The sequence below is a fragment of the Zophobas morio genome, unplaced genomic scaffold (genome assembly GCF_036711695.1).
Source record: "Zophobas morio isolate AGI-343-1 ecotype UQ-CSIRO unplaced genomic scaffold, CSIRO_AGI_Zmor_V1 ptg000005l, whole genome shotgun sequence".
Classification (NCBI taxonomy): Eukaryota; Metazoa; Arthropoda; class Insecta; order Coleoptera; family Tenebrionidae; genus Zophobas; species Zophobas morio.
This window is the reverse complement of record NW_026972110.1, coordinates 5221082-5236797: the sequence shown is the minus strand read 5'-3', so window position 1 is coordinate 5236797 and position 15716 is coordinate 5221082. Positions and strand designations below refer to the sequence as shown.

Here is a 15716-nt window from a genome sequence, read left to right as displayed (position 1 = left end):
TTATTAAATCGTTTCCCTCTTCGTTAACTACAAGAATTCTTTCGTCTAATTACTTATGCGGTAATTAAATGTGAGAAAATTTCTGTGGGAATTCTTTGCTGGAGTATTTAATTAAAAATAATTCAGGAGAAAATAGCCAAGAGAATTATTATTCGCAGGTTATTCTTTGTTGTGCGATTCATATTAAAAGTAAAAGAATAGTATCATCTGTTGGAGTATTCACTTCTGCATCCGTTTTAATTATTAAAAATAAAGAAAAACTTTTATACAACTTGCTATTAAAATGTAAGGTACACTGTGGCATTTCGTTTAGTAGGTATCATAAGTTTTTTAAAAGAACATTTTCTGGTGTTTAACAATTCATTACCTTGGAAGTAGCAACTTGTTGAGAAAGTATCCGTCCTGTTCCCATTTACAAAGTTATTTACTGACTCTTACTTTTCATTACTCAGATATCCCAATAACCCGTTGGTAGACTAGTTGTAACTAATATTTTCTAGGTTTTGTCCTTTTATTAAAAAAAAAACAAAAATGTGCCTATTTCTTTTAAACAACACTGAAAAATTAATACTAAATCGGTGCTTTTTTCATCAAAAGTGTAAAAATAAGCACTAGATTTAAGTTAGTATTTAGATTTTTTGGCTGTGTTTCTGCCATTTTAGCAACAAGAAAATTTATTAAACCCTTTACTATTGGCAACTTTAATTAAGTTTTTCCCCAATTTCACCAAACGGATTTCTCGAAAAAATTAATCGGAGAATCATCTAACCGAAAATAGATTTTTGACATGATGATGGCATTAATAACCATTTCGATAAATTTATGTTATCGCGTTGTGTGTCATGAAGAACGTGATTTGCTGTTTTTCGGGACCAACATTTATATTATCTATCGTGCATAAAAGTTCGATCGCAACCTGGAAACACACATGACGGTGAGTCCGTTATAATAAATTATTTATTGAACAAATCTATTTTCAGAGCGAACAAGCGAACGAATTTCACGATTTTATGTTAATTTTAGCAGGCTGTATATTCAAAACACTGGATTATTCAATTGGGTTTTAAGTCAACAGTGTGAAATTTAATCCGTTACAGGAAGTAGATAGTTGCTTAAACTTTTATTTGCAAATAAATTAGTTAAATGTAGCAATGGCCTTTGTTTATAATTTCAGGGTTTTATCTATGTAAATTCATTGTCTGTACTGTGTTTCATCGAACATGAAGGAAAGTCTGTAATTTCATTATTTAACAAAAGTTATTTTAAAATTTTTGTAACAAGTATTTTGGTTCATTTGAGGATATTTTTTAAATCTGAACTACTTATCTGTACGATATTTACTGTGCCATAAAGTTTATTTATCTGTAAGGTATAGTAAGATAAGAATTGATTCTAAAAATATGTTGAATTGTGATTTTTGCTCAGTACCGGTTGCTAATAATTACATACCTACATAATAAATAAAGTCATTAGCTTTTTATATATAATTTATTGATTATGACTTTGAAAATTACTTTGTTTCAGTTCACTGAAAATAAAGCACGTAATTTACATAAAGGCTTAGGTATTATTGTAACCATTTGTCTCGTTATTGTTAATTATGTTTTTATTATGTGGTGGAATTACTTGCTTCAAACAAGAGCTTCAGAAGGATTTTTTAAACCCAGGGGGCTCAGCTGAATCGTAAATAATTTGTGAATTTTGTTGAAATTATTTTGTAACTACAAAAATTTGGAATGTTGAGAATAAAATTCAGGGACAGAATTGTTAGACATTTTGTGATTTGATATTTTATATTAACATTCTTTGTTTCACAGTCCGTTCATATAATAAGTAATTCAGTTATTATGTCGTGTTGAGATATACCTATAACTTTTTTATTTTTATTCATTTCAACGCTTAAACTGTATCTACCTTTTGACTACAAATCAAGTGTCACTTACAGAAATTGTATATCTTAGTCTAGATTGTAAATATTACCTATCCATAAACTTTCTTAAGTCCGGTCATGCTTTGTCAGATAAAAAAAAAATCTGTACTGTAATACTAGCCTGTGATCAATAAAGAACTTTCTTTGGTGATAAAGCGCCTTCCTCATCTCTCGTTTGTTCGTTATACAATGAGAAAAATAAATTCGTTCGTCAAACGCCAACTCGAGGATGATTTTTATTGTTTCTGGCAATGAAAAACCAAGAAGAGTGGAAACATGATTGTGATGATATGTTAAATGTTGTATTTACGAACAAATGAAATACATAGTTTGACAAGTGAGGTTTGTATTTTATGTACACATAATAAAAAACAAAGTGTTTATAAAAGTCGAAGGAGAAGGAAAACATTTTATTCTACTAAAGTTTATCAAAAATACAGAGTGTAATGGTTCTAACAGGTTTTTTAATACTAATCATTTGGGTATCTGCTGCGTCGATTCTGGATTTTTTGTAATTATATTGTCAGTGTTCACTGGAATCCGTTTAAAGTGGATTTACATTCGAACAAACGAATTACATTGCCAGAACAATTAATAAAATTAACGTGAAATCAATTTCGCGCACTCAGCCGGCTAGTTCACTGAGACACAAAAAACGGAAAAGAAGTATAAAGTATTTCAGTCATTGAGATGAGATCAGAGAAGATATAAAATCGCTAATTTTTATATTATTGAAGATTACTCAGTTGTAAGAGTTTTATTGTGTTAAATTCAGACATTTTCAGTTTATGTTTATATACAATTTTTTATTCTTTCCATAGTTCACATTTATTTATTACATAATTGCCTCAATTATCTTCACTTTTTTTATAAATTTTGGTAAATTTTAGATAAGCGATAAAAAATATTTAAATCATTTTGAAATAAATCTATCAGAACATAAGTAGATTTTGCATTTATTTTTAAAAACAGAATGAGGACAATAAAAAAACGCTTTAGTATTGTTTATTAAAGTAAATATGTTATTATACTCATTTATTTCAATAAACCAACAACATTGCCGGAAACAACACGCTTTAAACTTTCTTGACCAATTTTTCTCAATTTTGCTTTGAGTAATTTTATAAGAAATAGGATATTATGTAGTGCTACGCATCTATTTTAGTACATTTAAGTAAACACCATTCATAAATAAGTTTGCCAACTGAAAACGTCGTAGTTTAACTGTTCCTTAGTTTCGAGGTTAAAATCTTGGACGCTATAGTTTAGTAAAATAGTAGGTATAATGCGTACATCGGTTTTTGAATATGATTAGTTCACGATATATTTCTGTTTCTTTTCTAGTTAGAATACAAAAATCATGACATTTAGCACTGAAACTTATGTTTATTTACGAGAAGTTATTTGAAAAATACATAAAAAGTAACATTTTTTAACTTTAATAAGTTGTGTAAAAGTTTACTGTTTAACATCTTGTATTATTTTTTAATAATAATAATAATAAATAATAATACATAATGGATCTTACTAATTCGATAATATATATCACATACAAAATGATGCGTGCTACCTGTGTGACTGTGTGTGAATGTATGCTTTAAGTTGCTCAGTAGTAAAGCAATTTATTTATACTTCTCTACAATTTAATTGTGATAAGATAAAATGAACCCTCATGTCAATATAATGTGGTTCAAGGTGATGTACTCACAGCGCAAAGTTATCTCTTATGCAAATACATGTACCAAATTTTTGTGATAAAAATGTTTGTGCTTTTTAAATTTGTTTTATGTGTTAATAATATGTACATTGGTTCAGTGTAAAATGGTGATCTCGGACAATTTTCTGTGACTATGGCTAAACATCAATCAGTTATAACAATTCTCTATAAATTAAAAGTATCAGGTAATTAATAGATAATACTTTCACAGACATATTTAGCACATAATTGTAAGATTGTACTTTTTCATTTTACTTTTAACTTGAATTAGCGGGTTTCAGTTTCATTGTTTGTTTTCAAATTATAAAATTTATAAAAGTAAAACTTTTTTTCATGAAGCAAATTTACATATACTTTGTTATAGTTTAGTAAATGCATGCCAACCGTGTGTTCAGTGACAAAAAGGACCCACGTTATTTTCGTCTTTTTAAACCATTTTTAAATAATTATAAAATAAAGTTTATCATTTGCACAAAGGGATATTCTTCTAATTTTGCTTCTGCAAGTGCATTACATCGACATCTTTTAGACATTATTTGTACAGTCTGGGAAATTTGAATAAACTTGTATTACTACAGTCTGTTGTACTACGAACTTTCAGTTTATGCAAATTTAAAGTTGTTTACAAAGTATTCATAATATTTCAGTATTTCGTTACAAGGAAATATATAAAAAGGAGTGCAGATAATCATTTGTTAATTTGATTTTGATTTTAAACAGTGAAGAAATTGAATCCAATTAAAATTGTAATTGAAAGTAAATAATACAGGATAGTTAATTGAGTAATTTAAATGTAATACTTATACCGTTGTTGGTAAAGGACTTTCAGATATTATATTGTGTACTATTACAATAGGTAGGTTTAATTCTCGTAATAAACGTCCATCTATGCGGAAATGCTAACGAAGTAAGTTTTGGAGAAGATCATATGCGAACAATTTTAGTTCAACTATCGATTGTTTGATACTGAAATGAAGTATATACTTGTTGCCATTACTTGGAAGCAAGTACATATTTGTCTTAAGCAAACTTAGTTGCACTGCTTTGCAAACACACTTCGATTCACAAACAATGCATTATGGGCTATAGATAGGTTCTGTTCATAAAATATATAGAATAAACATTAAAAAACAAAATATTTAGTGTAGAGCAAACTTTTATGGAAAAGCTATCTTATTTTAAGAGTGCATATATTTAGTGATATCCATTTCAAAGGAATGATGAAGCAACTTGAAAACTACATTCTGCACAAAAAAATAATTAATGCTAAACAGAATTGGCAAAATTGACAAAAAAGGTGTCGTTTTAATAACACTGTCATTTAAATTAGTTTTGATTAAAAAGTATAGTTCCAAGATATGCAAATATAAATGGCATTTTTCGTAAAACTTGCCGTTGATTGTTTTGTTAAATTAGTTCAGGGATGGGTAAATAATCAAACAATAGAATGGAATAGCATTTATATTATTTAGTGTTCAGTGGTGTGGGAAGCCACATTCCTGTGGAGTCAGTTATAGTTACAACTGTGAACAATATTAGTTATTACTGCTAAAAAATGAACATATTATTTTTTATACATGAATAGATCGATATATTTGAGAACTATATTCTAAGTTAACCGTCCATAAATTCACACGGCTTTGCATGATTAAATCGACATGCATCCGTTATCTTCGATTAACATTTTTTGTTTCTTGCTCATTTTTGATTACCAGTAGTAGTACTTTATGTCTCGCTTTAAAATACGAGCATATGTATAATGCCATCCACAGAAGTATTCCATAAAAGTCTCAAGTTTGACGTGAATCAGAAAAAAATTCAAAATAAGTACTTCAGCAAGTTCCCACTTCTAAATATTTTGCATTTTCTCGATGCATGGACATAATTGTATAAACAAATTGCACAAAAAACTTTATAATTTAGTTTCTCTTTACCGTTCATGATAAAATTTAATAAGAAATTTTATTTTATTTTATTTATTAAAAATCTTTTATTATCTCTAAATTCACAAATAATGTAACCACTTATATTCATAAGTAGATTTTTTCTATATCAACAGTGTTCTAGTAATTTCAGGTATTAGTTGGTACATTAGCCAACAATATTCTCCGGCCGAAAATTTCACATCCATTTATATACAATCAACATTCATAGCACCACTTTCAGAATTACCATGTAAAAGACATAAAAGGGGCAGTGTTTCAGTGCGTTCAATTAAAAAATTTGTTTGTTTTTGTCCAGTTTGAAGGCTTTGTTGGAACATTTATTAAATTTTGAATGAAGTGACTACAATATCATTTGGAACCGTATTCATTACACATTAGCCTATATTATTACAATAACTTATAAAGTTTATTAGTCAATTAAATTAGATAGGATTATTTGTATAAAGTTTTTTTTGAACTTTTAGTTGACGTTGAAAAATGGTGAAACAAGTTGCAATAATGAGAAAACTTTAATCTTACTTACCGTCCATTCTGAATGGTGGCAGACTGTTTTGCTATCTAGAAGATTTTGATTAAACGTAAATTGATTTTCCCTTTTTGCTCTATAACTTTGAAAGTAAAGTAATGCGAATTAAATTTATAAATTGGAAATCTTTTTTTTTCAGGTGACGGATCACAGTCTGATAACGAAACTTGCGGCGAAATTAATTCCGATCACGAAGAACAAGAAGAGAAGGAAAAGACTGACCAAAGCCAACAGACGACACCTACAACCCCTCCAAATGATCCCGGTGAGTTTACGATTTCATCTTCAGTCTATAATAGTAATAATCCAGGCTGCCGACGCTGAATTAATTAAACGTCAGCATCTTGACGCTTCGTAGAAATTAACAGTGAGTTAGTTCATCAGTGGGGAAAAAATAATTAATTATACAGCACATAACTGGCATTTTAGCTCAACTTAGGTAATGAAAATGATATTTTAATGTGATTTCGTAACTAGATGTTTCCAACATTAATGTTGTTGTTTAACGACTTTACAGACAGTCCAAATAGTCAACGCTACATCTTAGAGACCATAACTATGACAACCGTAACGGAACAGCGTATCCTTCGAGAAGTCGAAGACGAAAGGAAAACTCCAACTCTGAGCGTAGCTCCAGGTGGTTCTCCCATCAACGGCATCCTGAAAGGCGGCAAACTATGGAAGCAGCAAAGTGTCGAAATGAGCGTTAGCAAACCCCCTGAGCCTCAGCAGGTAAGAATGTTGAATTTTTCAAGTGCCGTCCCGAGTTAGCGTGTCTTTTTCCAGACGACTGAATCAAGCGTTGCCTCCGATGAAGAGGGTAGCAGTCGTCGGTCGGTTCGTTTCATAGAATCCGAGCAAAATAAACGTGACAGCTGTGATGGAGCCCCAGATAATTCGACCGATGAAAATACCAAGACGGAGAACAGTAATAGCCAACCTAAACAAAGCGAAAATTGTAACAGTTCCGTATCCCCCGAATCGACGGAAATGATGTTGACATTCAAACTGGGTAATCATGTGTTGATTTCCAACAATAGTCTGAAGCCGAATTCGGCTGTGCGGCAGCTTTTCCCTTGCACTAAACAGCTGAACGGTAAAGCGGAGGACGAATCTATACACCAGTATTTGGTAACTGCGGAGTCACTGCGAGCATTTGAAGAAGCCAAGCGTTCTAAACTACCACAAATCATTCAAAGCGGGGAAACTGATGAGTCTATTAAACGAGCTATTGAACGCAACACCCTCAGGCGTTCTCTTATACGCTACGAACCGAGGAGCAAGAAGAATGTGCAAAAGACTGACAACTCCCTTGTTGAAAGGATCAAACAATTAACTTGCGATGTGGACGATATTAATCAGACCGAGGAAATACCGTTTCGGGCGAGCCCGCCTGGAGAGGAGGCAAGGAACTCACCTGAAGTAAATCAGTCCATTTGTAAAAATTCGGACAAAAGCTTTTCACCGTCGTCCTCATCAACGGCTAGTTCGAATTCGTCATCGATGTCTTCCACTTATAAAAAAATCACGGACCTGTTTGGAAAACGAGAGAAAATGACTGACGCACAAACAAATATTCCGAACGAACCCAAGCTCACTCCTTTACCAGATTTAGGAAACGGAAGTTCCCACATCCACGAAGTTGCAGAGGCTAGTCATAATATAGTGTCTAAAACAAATTCTACGAACGAACCGAGAAAACAGTTTCTTTCGACGTTGGCACCGCTCACAGCGTGCGTCAGTAGTTTAGGAAATGCCGATGAGTATTATTATCAAATGAATAATCATGTTGGCGAAAGATCATCTGTCGCCAGTTCAGTAGGAACTGAATACAGTCTGGAAGACATTGATGAAGGACTGAAAAACCTGGATGAAGAGTCGAAGAAAATTGCGCCCGATGTTTTAGCTGGAACACCGTCTGCGTCTGAGTCTGGGGACGAATTAGCCATGTTTGTTCAACAGGATGCAAGTAGAATCGAGCGAATCAAGAAAAAGTATGTGTTTGTTTTTGTCGTTGTAAACCTATTTTGTTTCTTGTTTTGTAGATATCTCCCGGAGCAGCCAAACAGAGAAGACGATGATGATGAACATGATGATTATGGGTTTAACAGGAGACCCAGTGTCCGCGGAATTAAACCACGATTCGGGTCGACTACTGAAATTTTGCAGCAAATTCAAAATCAACTGCAACCTCCAGCTCCAACTGCCAGAGTCGCATGGCCTTATTATTCAGAAAGTGGTCTGACAGGTGTTGACAATTCCAAATCTAGAAATATAAATCAGAACATGCCAAATTATCAGTATCCTAATGTACCTGAAGAAGTGAAGACTCGGAACATACCGCCACAATATCGACCTACATCACTGCAAGACGAGAATATTTACCAAAATTGTACAAATCAAAGATGTGTGAGAGAAGTGTACAGAGCTAACGGTAATCAGACCTACTCTTCTTTTATGAAAGTCGGAAGTACTTGTACGGAATACTATCAGTCTTTACCTAGAACGCGTAATGGGAGACCACAATCGCCTCCACCTTTAGAATTATCTAAAAATTATCATCAAACAATGGTTTATATTCCATATAACCACATTGAGGGGTATCAACACAACCCCTACTATCAGTCGAATGACTACGTCAGGGTTTCAAATCAAAACCAAATCAATAAGAGATATATTGAACCTGTCTATCAACAGAGAATTCATTCATCTCATGTAGATGAGCATCATTATGCCTCTAATATGTTACCTCCTATACCTCTGAAACCTATCGTTCGGATCCCCTTATCTCAACAGCCTCACTTAATGACTTCCCGAAGTGAATCTCCTGTACCGGGCCAATTTTCCACAGCTCGATCAACGCAAACCCCTCTGGCGACAGCATCGACTTGTAGCTATTATGCGGCAAATCCTAGGTACAGACCAATGGTTGGTCCTGCCTGGCCGACCGATTGTAATTATGTGGCGAAAGTGAATAGGCATAGTTTTCCTGCAGCAGTTCCTCGATATCCTCCACCTGATAGTATCTCGTTGACAGACAGTGATAGTCAGCACAGTGGACAAATGCCAAACGGTTATCGGCAAAGTATGGACGTATCTTTTACTCAGAAGGATTCTCTTCCGAACTCCCCAACGAAACCCCGATTCCTCGAAAGAGGCGTACCTGAAGGTGCTGCGGCTAGTGCTCCTTCTTTAGATACAACAAATTCTCAGAGTTCAAGTAGTACCATGACTTCACCAACTTCTCCTCAGAATCCCCCCCATCCTAACCAAAAACCATTGTTTTATGCAATGAACGTTTGACCAGATGAATAGGTACATGTGAAAGTTAACATTTGTTTTTTCAATGCATCACCTAAATCTAAGGGAAACGTTTGCTGAGAAGGTAGTTTCAATGACGATGAGAAGTTAGTTAGCTTTTATTACGGAGGTGAGACAAAACTGCTTTAAATGAAAGCATTATCGACATAAAGAAGACTTTAAAATGTAGGTTATAATAACCGTAAAGGCAGAATATTTACAGTATTTCAAATTAAGTGTAGGCATGTTGTTTAAATGTCACAGTAACGAATCTTTAAGGTAATAATTGTAGCAAAATATTATCATGTAATCTATTATAATGAATCTAAGAAATTAATATACAAATAGTTTGTAATTGCATAATCGAACATTTTCGGAAATCGTATTAACGAATTTTTTCAGAATGTTATTGCTACAATTTTTAAAAATAGATTTGTTATGTTTCATTTAGATCGATTCAGTATTGAATAGAGTAACAACTAGAAAGTTGTTACGAGAAAATAGAAGTTGTATGTTTTTATTTAATGTTACATCAAATGTATAGATTAGTAGTCATTGTTGCCAAAAATGAGATTCCATTACCAAAGTATTATAGGTACCTAGATAAGTGTTATTGACCAAATAATTAATATATTTTAACTCATGCTTTCAAAAAGGCTCTTTGTCCAGTTTTTTAGTTAGACTTACTTACCTCAACAATGTGTGATTCAAAATTTGACAAAGTTGCTTTGAAGTACTTGAAAGTAATGTAGCTTTAATGTATTGATTAAAATATTTATTAAATTGTTTACTAAAATACTTTTGATAATAAGGAAATTATAATATTTATTTATTAATAAAAAAGTGAGATAAAAGTGTAAACGGTCTAATATAATTTTGTAATTTATTAGATATTCTATGTACAAAATGATCCTTTTAACTTAATATTGCTCATAAACAAGATATACACTGAGAGGTTGGAATTGGTTTTTGTAAAAATAAGAAAGTTAAAAAGAGTATATTATTTTGTTAATGTTTTTACGTTGTATTGATTTTCTAATATTTTATATCAGCATTGTTTCTAACGATTGTCATTATATTTGCCCATCATCTGACATGTGTATGAAACTATTAATAAATCTATTGTATACATGTTTTGTGTATCTATTTTACAAAGCCATAGTCGGCCCGTCCTCGCTACTTTAAAGCTCCTGTGCATAAAATATTGAAAGTTTAAAGGTAAAATACACCTGCGTGCAGAGTAACGGCTGAAGAGGAATCGTAAATTTGGTAACTAAGTCATCCTTTTGAAGCTGAATCGAATACGCATGAATACCGTACTGGGTTTTCAAAAAGTTAATATATTTAAACATTTCTTCAACGAAAATCGATTTTAGCATAATTATGAAGACGGCTGAAGCCATAAGCATATAGAATTTTCTTTAGTTAACAACATGGAAAATCAGGACCAGCAACATATTCAAAAATCATGAGTAAACAAGAACCTTTTTCTCGTTCTACATGGCGTTTTGATGCCGTATTTAGTAATTACAATATTTTAATAAAAATCACTTTTTTTTTCGAAACAAGTACCGAAAACCGCATTGATGGCGGGGATAATCAGCCAAATTTTCTCGTATATACAAAATTTGACAATAATCTACCCAGTTTCCAAAATTATCTGTCTAATAAAAATCGACACAGACACACAACAAACGACAGACAACTGCAACAGGTTACGTGCGACCGACGACTGATATACGGACAAACAGACGGAAAAGGAAGGCCACTTTTTTCGTATTTTAGGGGTAACGCACCGTCGAGAAAACATAGCAAGCCACCCGATGGACTCGATTACAATACTTCTTTCGTTTACGCTCAAAAGTAAAAGGAAAAAGTATATTATGCTATGGAGAAGCAAACTCAAAATGTCATTAACTTCATCCCAACTTGTTGGAGGTTTCTTGTTCTACAAAATCAAGTATGTATTTTTAATGTATATTTTCCTTGCATTACTGTGTGTTTTTTTAAACTGAACATACTGAACATATGTTCAGAGCTAAAAAAATATCCCCACACATAGTTTGCTCCTATTGATTTATTGTATTTTTTTATTAATATTTACTGGTACATCTTTTGTATTTAACGATTTTGTAAGCTTGGTAAGTTCTAACAAATAAATTTATCTTTATTAGATTTATCTTTATTTACTGATAACGGTTAAGCGGCAAGAATTTAATAATTTTATTATCGAAATCCTTCTTTTCACATACGGTTTCTTTTGCATATTAGTGATTTGAGATTAAATATTAAATTTGCACTAATTTAAAAACTATTTAAAAGGGACTTCCCTCTCCTTTGAAGCATAGCAAATTGCGTATATTTAATTTTATTTTTCGTAACGATAAACAATTTAATTTTAATTTTTAGTGCAGATAATGAAACGACGTAACTTTGTTGTAAGAATTTCGAAGGAATTAGATGCGTTATTTTTTAAATAGTAAAAAAAGCACTAGTGTATAATGCCGGAAATTGAAATCTGACCATTCACACAAACGCACCAACGTCAAGTCTGCAAAGGATATTTTGATTAGCGTTAATATGAAATTTAAGTATTACTAATAAAAAAAATCCCTTTGTCGGTTTTTAACACCTTTAAAATTTCTTTCTCCAGCTTTTAGTTTTTATTAAATCTCACATCATTAAACTCCACATAAGGAAATGTGTTGCAACACCAACTTCAAACGAGATTTTTTTTCAAAATTTTGCTATCAAATCATGGATTTTTTGATGGAAATGAATTGACAAATTTTAATTGGTGCAAAATATCTGTCTATAGTTTAAAATTCTGTTTTTATCTTACGTTCAGAAATTTGACGTAACTTAAGTCTTCGACTGCAGCTCGATATGCTGTGAAAGAAAACTCTGAAATTAAGTTCGCGCACTCTTCTATTACGTAGGTTAGCCAAAGCATAAAAATAAATAACTACTGACAAAATAGCATCCTCTGAAGCGATTATGAACAGTACTGTTAAGCTATTTATTCAATAAGTGGAACAACATATCTGTGGATCAAAAGTACACAAAATAAACATTTTATTGTAAAAAATTAGCACAAAAACATAAAAAAATATATATAATAAATTAATTATCACTGTTTAAAACATGTTTGTATTTCATTGCTGTTAGCATAAAGGATGTTTTCTATAATTGTCATATCCGTCCAACAAATGCGCAATGACAGCAAGGATGCCGAGAACCTGAAAAAATTAAAATCCGATGTAATAAATTGTGACACTTTTGATGACTAGTACGATATTTCACGGAACAAATCTTTCATTAAGTGGTTAAATTTTATTAATGATGATTGATAAAACTTTCGTTTCAAACGTATCGTTTTGAAGCAAACTGTTAACAATTAAAATTTATTTTTTGTGAAAATATCTGTTTATAAGAATATATGATCAGATTAAAATAAAATGTAATATAAAAAAATGTACTCACTCCTCCGCCAATTATCCTGGATACAACGTAAAATTTGTCCAAAACTAATGCTATGGCAATAATATAGTATATTGACAATATAACGTGATAAAAAAACTGAATTCTGTTCCAAGGTAGCTGTAACTTTTCTACTGCTTTGCTGGTATACAGTATCAACAGAATTGCTGAAATGATAATTGAAAGGGCAGCGGCAGATTCGAAAACGTCAAATACTGTTCCCCAAGTATTTATTCCAACCAATAACACAGCGATGAAACTTGCAACCTAAAAATTTAATTAATTTAAAAAATATTAAAAAATAGGTGTAGAGAAAAGTAAATAGATATTTATAAAGTTGTAGTCGACCAAATAACTTTGGATACAACTTTTGTGTTTTAACTTTTTTTAGCACCCCACGATCTGCATTTTCTTGTTGTAGTGAAAAAAACCAATGTCTTGAGGTTGGGAGAAATATTAAAAATTTAAATTACCTGATTTTTATATGATACGCTGCAATCTAAGCGACAATTTAAGCCTGTTCTTCTGTTTTTCGCATTTTATTTCTAAACATAATTGACAGTAATGATGTTGGCGTTAAAAAAAAATTAATAAATAATAATAGCAAAACTTTTATATGATAAGAAAGAAATCTAAAATATAAAGATGATATTCGCAATCATATCCGAAAAGGGGTTAGATATTATTTATTTTAATTATCACAACTTGGACAGCATAAGTTTTGTTAGCGATAACTATTAATCTTTTGATGTATGTTCTACATACCTAATATTTGTAAGATTACAAAAATCAGAAAAATAAGTAAAAAATGGGCATTACATTAGTAACTGGCGGATTTAGACACAAAGTGTTAGTGTTTCTATAATATTCAGTTGGGTACTTACCACTTCTACAATTTTACATACTCCTTGCAGTGTTGCAAGATAACCAGTTCCAATAACTTGTGTCTAGAAAGAAGCAGAATTATATAAATTAGAGCTTTCCATACGTCATGAAGCTTTAGACAACTACATAAGCCTATAATACTTTAATTATTTTGGCTCCTGTACCTATCGCGTAAAAATATTTATAGAGCAGATAATACAATTAATACAAGTTTAATACCTTTGACGGAAGGGTATAACAATTCAAGGTTACTTTAAAAAATATGTCACCTGAGTTTTTTTTTTAAGTTATTGTGTTATTTGTCCGATATTCTTTATTTATGTTGAAACTTGTTATGTTAATAATAATACTAGGTAAATTATATTCTTACTTAATTTTGAAAATCCACCACAACATGAATAAGTATTAAAATAGCTATTTATGTTACAAGTAAATAATGCATACCTTTATGGCCGAGCGAGCTTGCTCGCGAGGCTAATAAAGGGGCAAGTCCAATAAAAGGCACGATTTACGTGTGACATGTATAATTTTATGTTTGAATCAACACAAGAATTTTTTTTTGCAACTTTTTCACCTCCATTTTAAAATTGTTACTTAATAATGTTTAGTATGCGCTGCCGTTGTCATAGTCATATGAATTGTTTTGCAGTCCAAATTACTTTACAGTCGAATAAAGTGATAGATTATGGACAGTTGGCACCACTGAAGACAAAAACACTGTTTTTATTGTACTTGTACAATAATGAGGTAGATTATGGACTGTGAATAGTATCACAATTGAGATGGTTATGATTGAGTTGAACATAAATACCTATTAAAACTATAAGAAAAAATAATGTGTCTTTAAGGATTTTCTACATGGTTTCAAAAACTAAGACCTAAGTAAAATATGAAATTATCATGACAGACATTAAGCTAGCAAATTTGTTTAAGGAAATTACTTACAGGTTGTTCGGATGACATCTTTGCGGAGCACTTTGGATCTTCAAAAATAGTAAAATATATTTGCAGTTTATTTTATAGTTGTCATATACACATATAGGTTTTAGTTATCTTTATTATCGAGTGTGTGTCACAATCATAATACCCATAATCTTCATTATACTTTCCTGAGAATATGCGCATACACGCTATTGAAAGATAACATAACCAAATGTATGTTCTGTATGGACGCACCTGTTTTCCTGTTATTTGAATTATTATTAGTATTGTAAAAACGAATGAACAATTTATTACAGTTTTTATAACGAACAACAATAGATCATTCAGGTGGTCATGTGAATAACCGAAATTAGCAGTTAAAGCTGATTGAATTCGCAATATTCGACGGAAGGGAAATTTTCATTACTTCAAATTTGTGAAAAATTTTACATGCATGTGATACCTATTACTCATAAGGGAGACATTTCATTAAACACTACATTCGATGTTTATAATCGCAATACTTATATGCATTTTTTTTTAATATTATAAGCTTTTTGTACATACCAAACACTTTTTTATCTGAAAGCTGTAAAGAAGCGATGATTGTGTAAATTTTGTGTTTCTCAAAATTTATTATTAAAACTATTCATTATTAGCTTAACTTGGTCCAAAGTCAAACTAAGTACCTTCTTTGTACAAAAATTAATGGTTAGTTTATTTTTCTTATTGTTATAATTTCATGAATACAGTGAATGAATACTTTTAAATTTCGAGTCATTGAGTTAACTATGTTGTCTCGTAAATAAAGAACACAGAAAACTTTATAGAGCCGGGTCACGTTAAAAACAACATGTGAGTCATCCAAATCTGACGATTAGAAGCACAGGTCGTTTTCGGCTTAAAAGCAAAAACAAACTAATTCAACGCAAAATCTTGTGAAGGGATCCCCTATATACGGATAATGTTCCCTATACAAGCATATTTTCTGCACTGCCGCATAATTTTAAA

The 15716-nt window shown here is 31.5% G+C and overlaps 2 protein-coding genes across 3 annotated transcripts in view; one reads left to right on the top strand and one right to left on the bottom strand.

The window, feature by feature from the left end:
- The window catches only part of LOC135122479 (uncharacterized protein), a 100632-nt gene extending 90111 nt beyond the window's left edge, over positions 1-10521 (top strand). For both annotated transcript variants that reach the window (XM_064046668.1, XM_064046669.1), the window contains exons 4-7: positions 6259-6384; positions 6637-6851; positions 6906-8113; positions 8165-10521. In XM_064046668.1, coding sequence (XP_063902738.1) covers positions 6259-6384; positions 6637-6851; positions 6906-8113; positions 8165-9422 — 2807 coding nt within the window. In that variant the 3' untranslated portion in view covers positions 9423-10521. The remainder of the gene's footprint in view (positions 1-6258; positions 6385-6636; positions 6852-6905; positions 8114-8164) is intronic.
- Positions 10522-12477: 1956 nt separating this feature from the next.
- Positions 12478-14839, bottom strand: LOC135146378 (uncharacterized). The gene is made up of 4 exons (XM_064078554.1): positions 14730-14839; positions 13784-13846; positions 12903-13166; positions 12478-12658 (listed from the first exon to the last, which is right to left on the bottom strand). The coding sequence occupies exons 1-4, from the start codon at positions 14745-14747 to the stop codon at positions 12584-12586; spliced, it is 420 nt and encodes a 139-aa protein (XP_063934624.1). The 5' UTR covers positions 14748-14839; the 3' UTR covers positions 12478-12583.
- Positions 14840-15716: the final 877 nt, after the last annotated feature.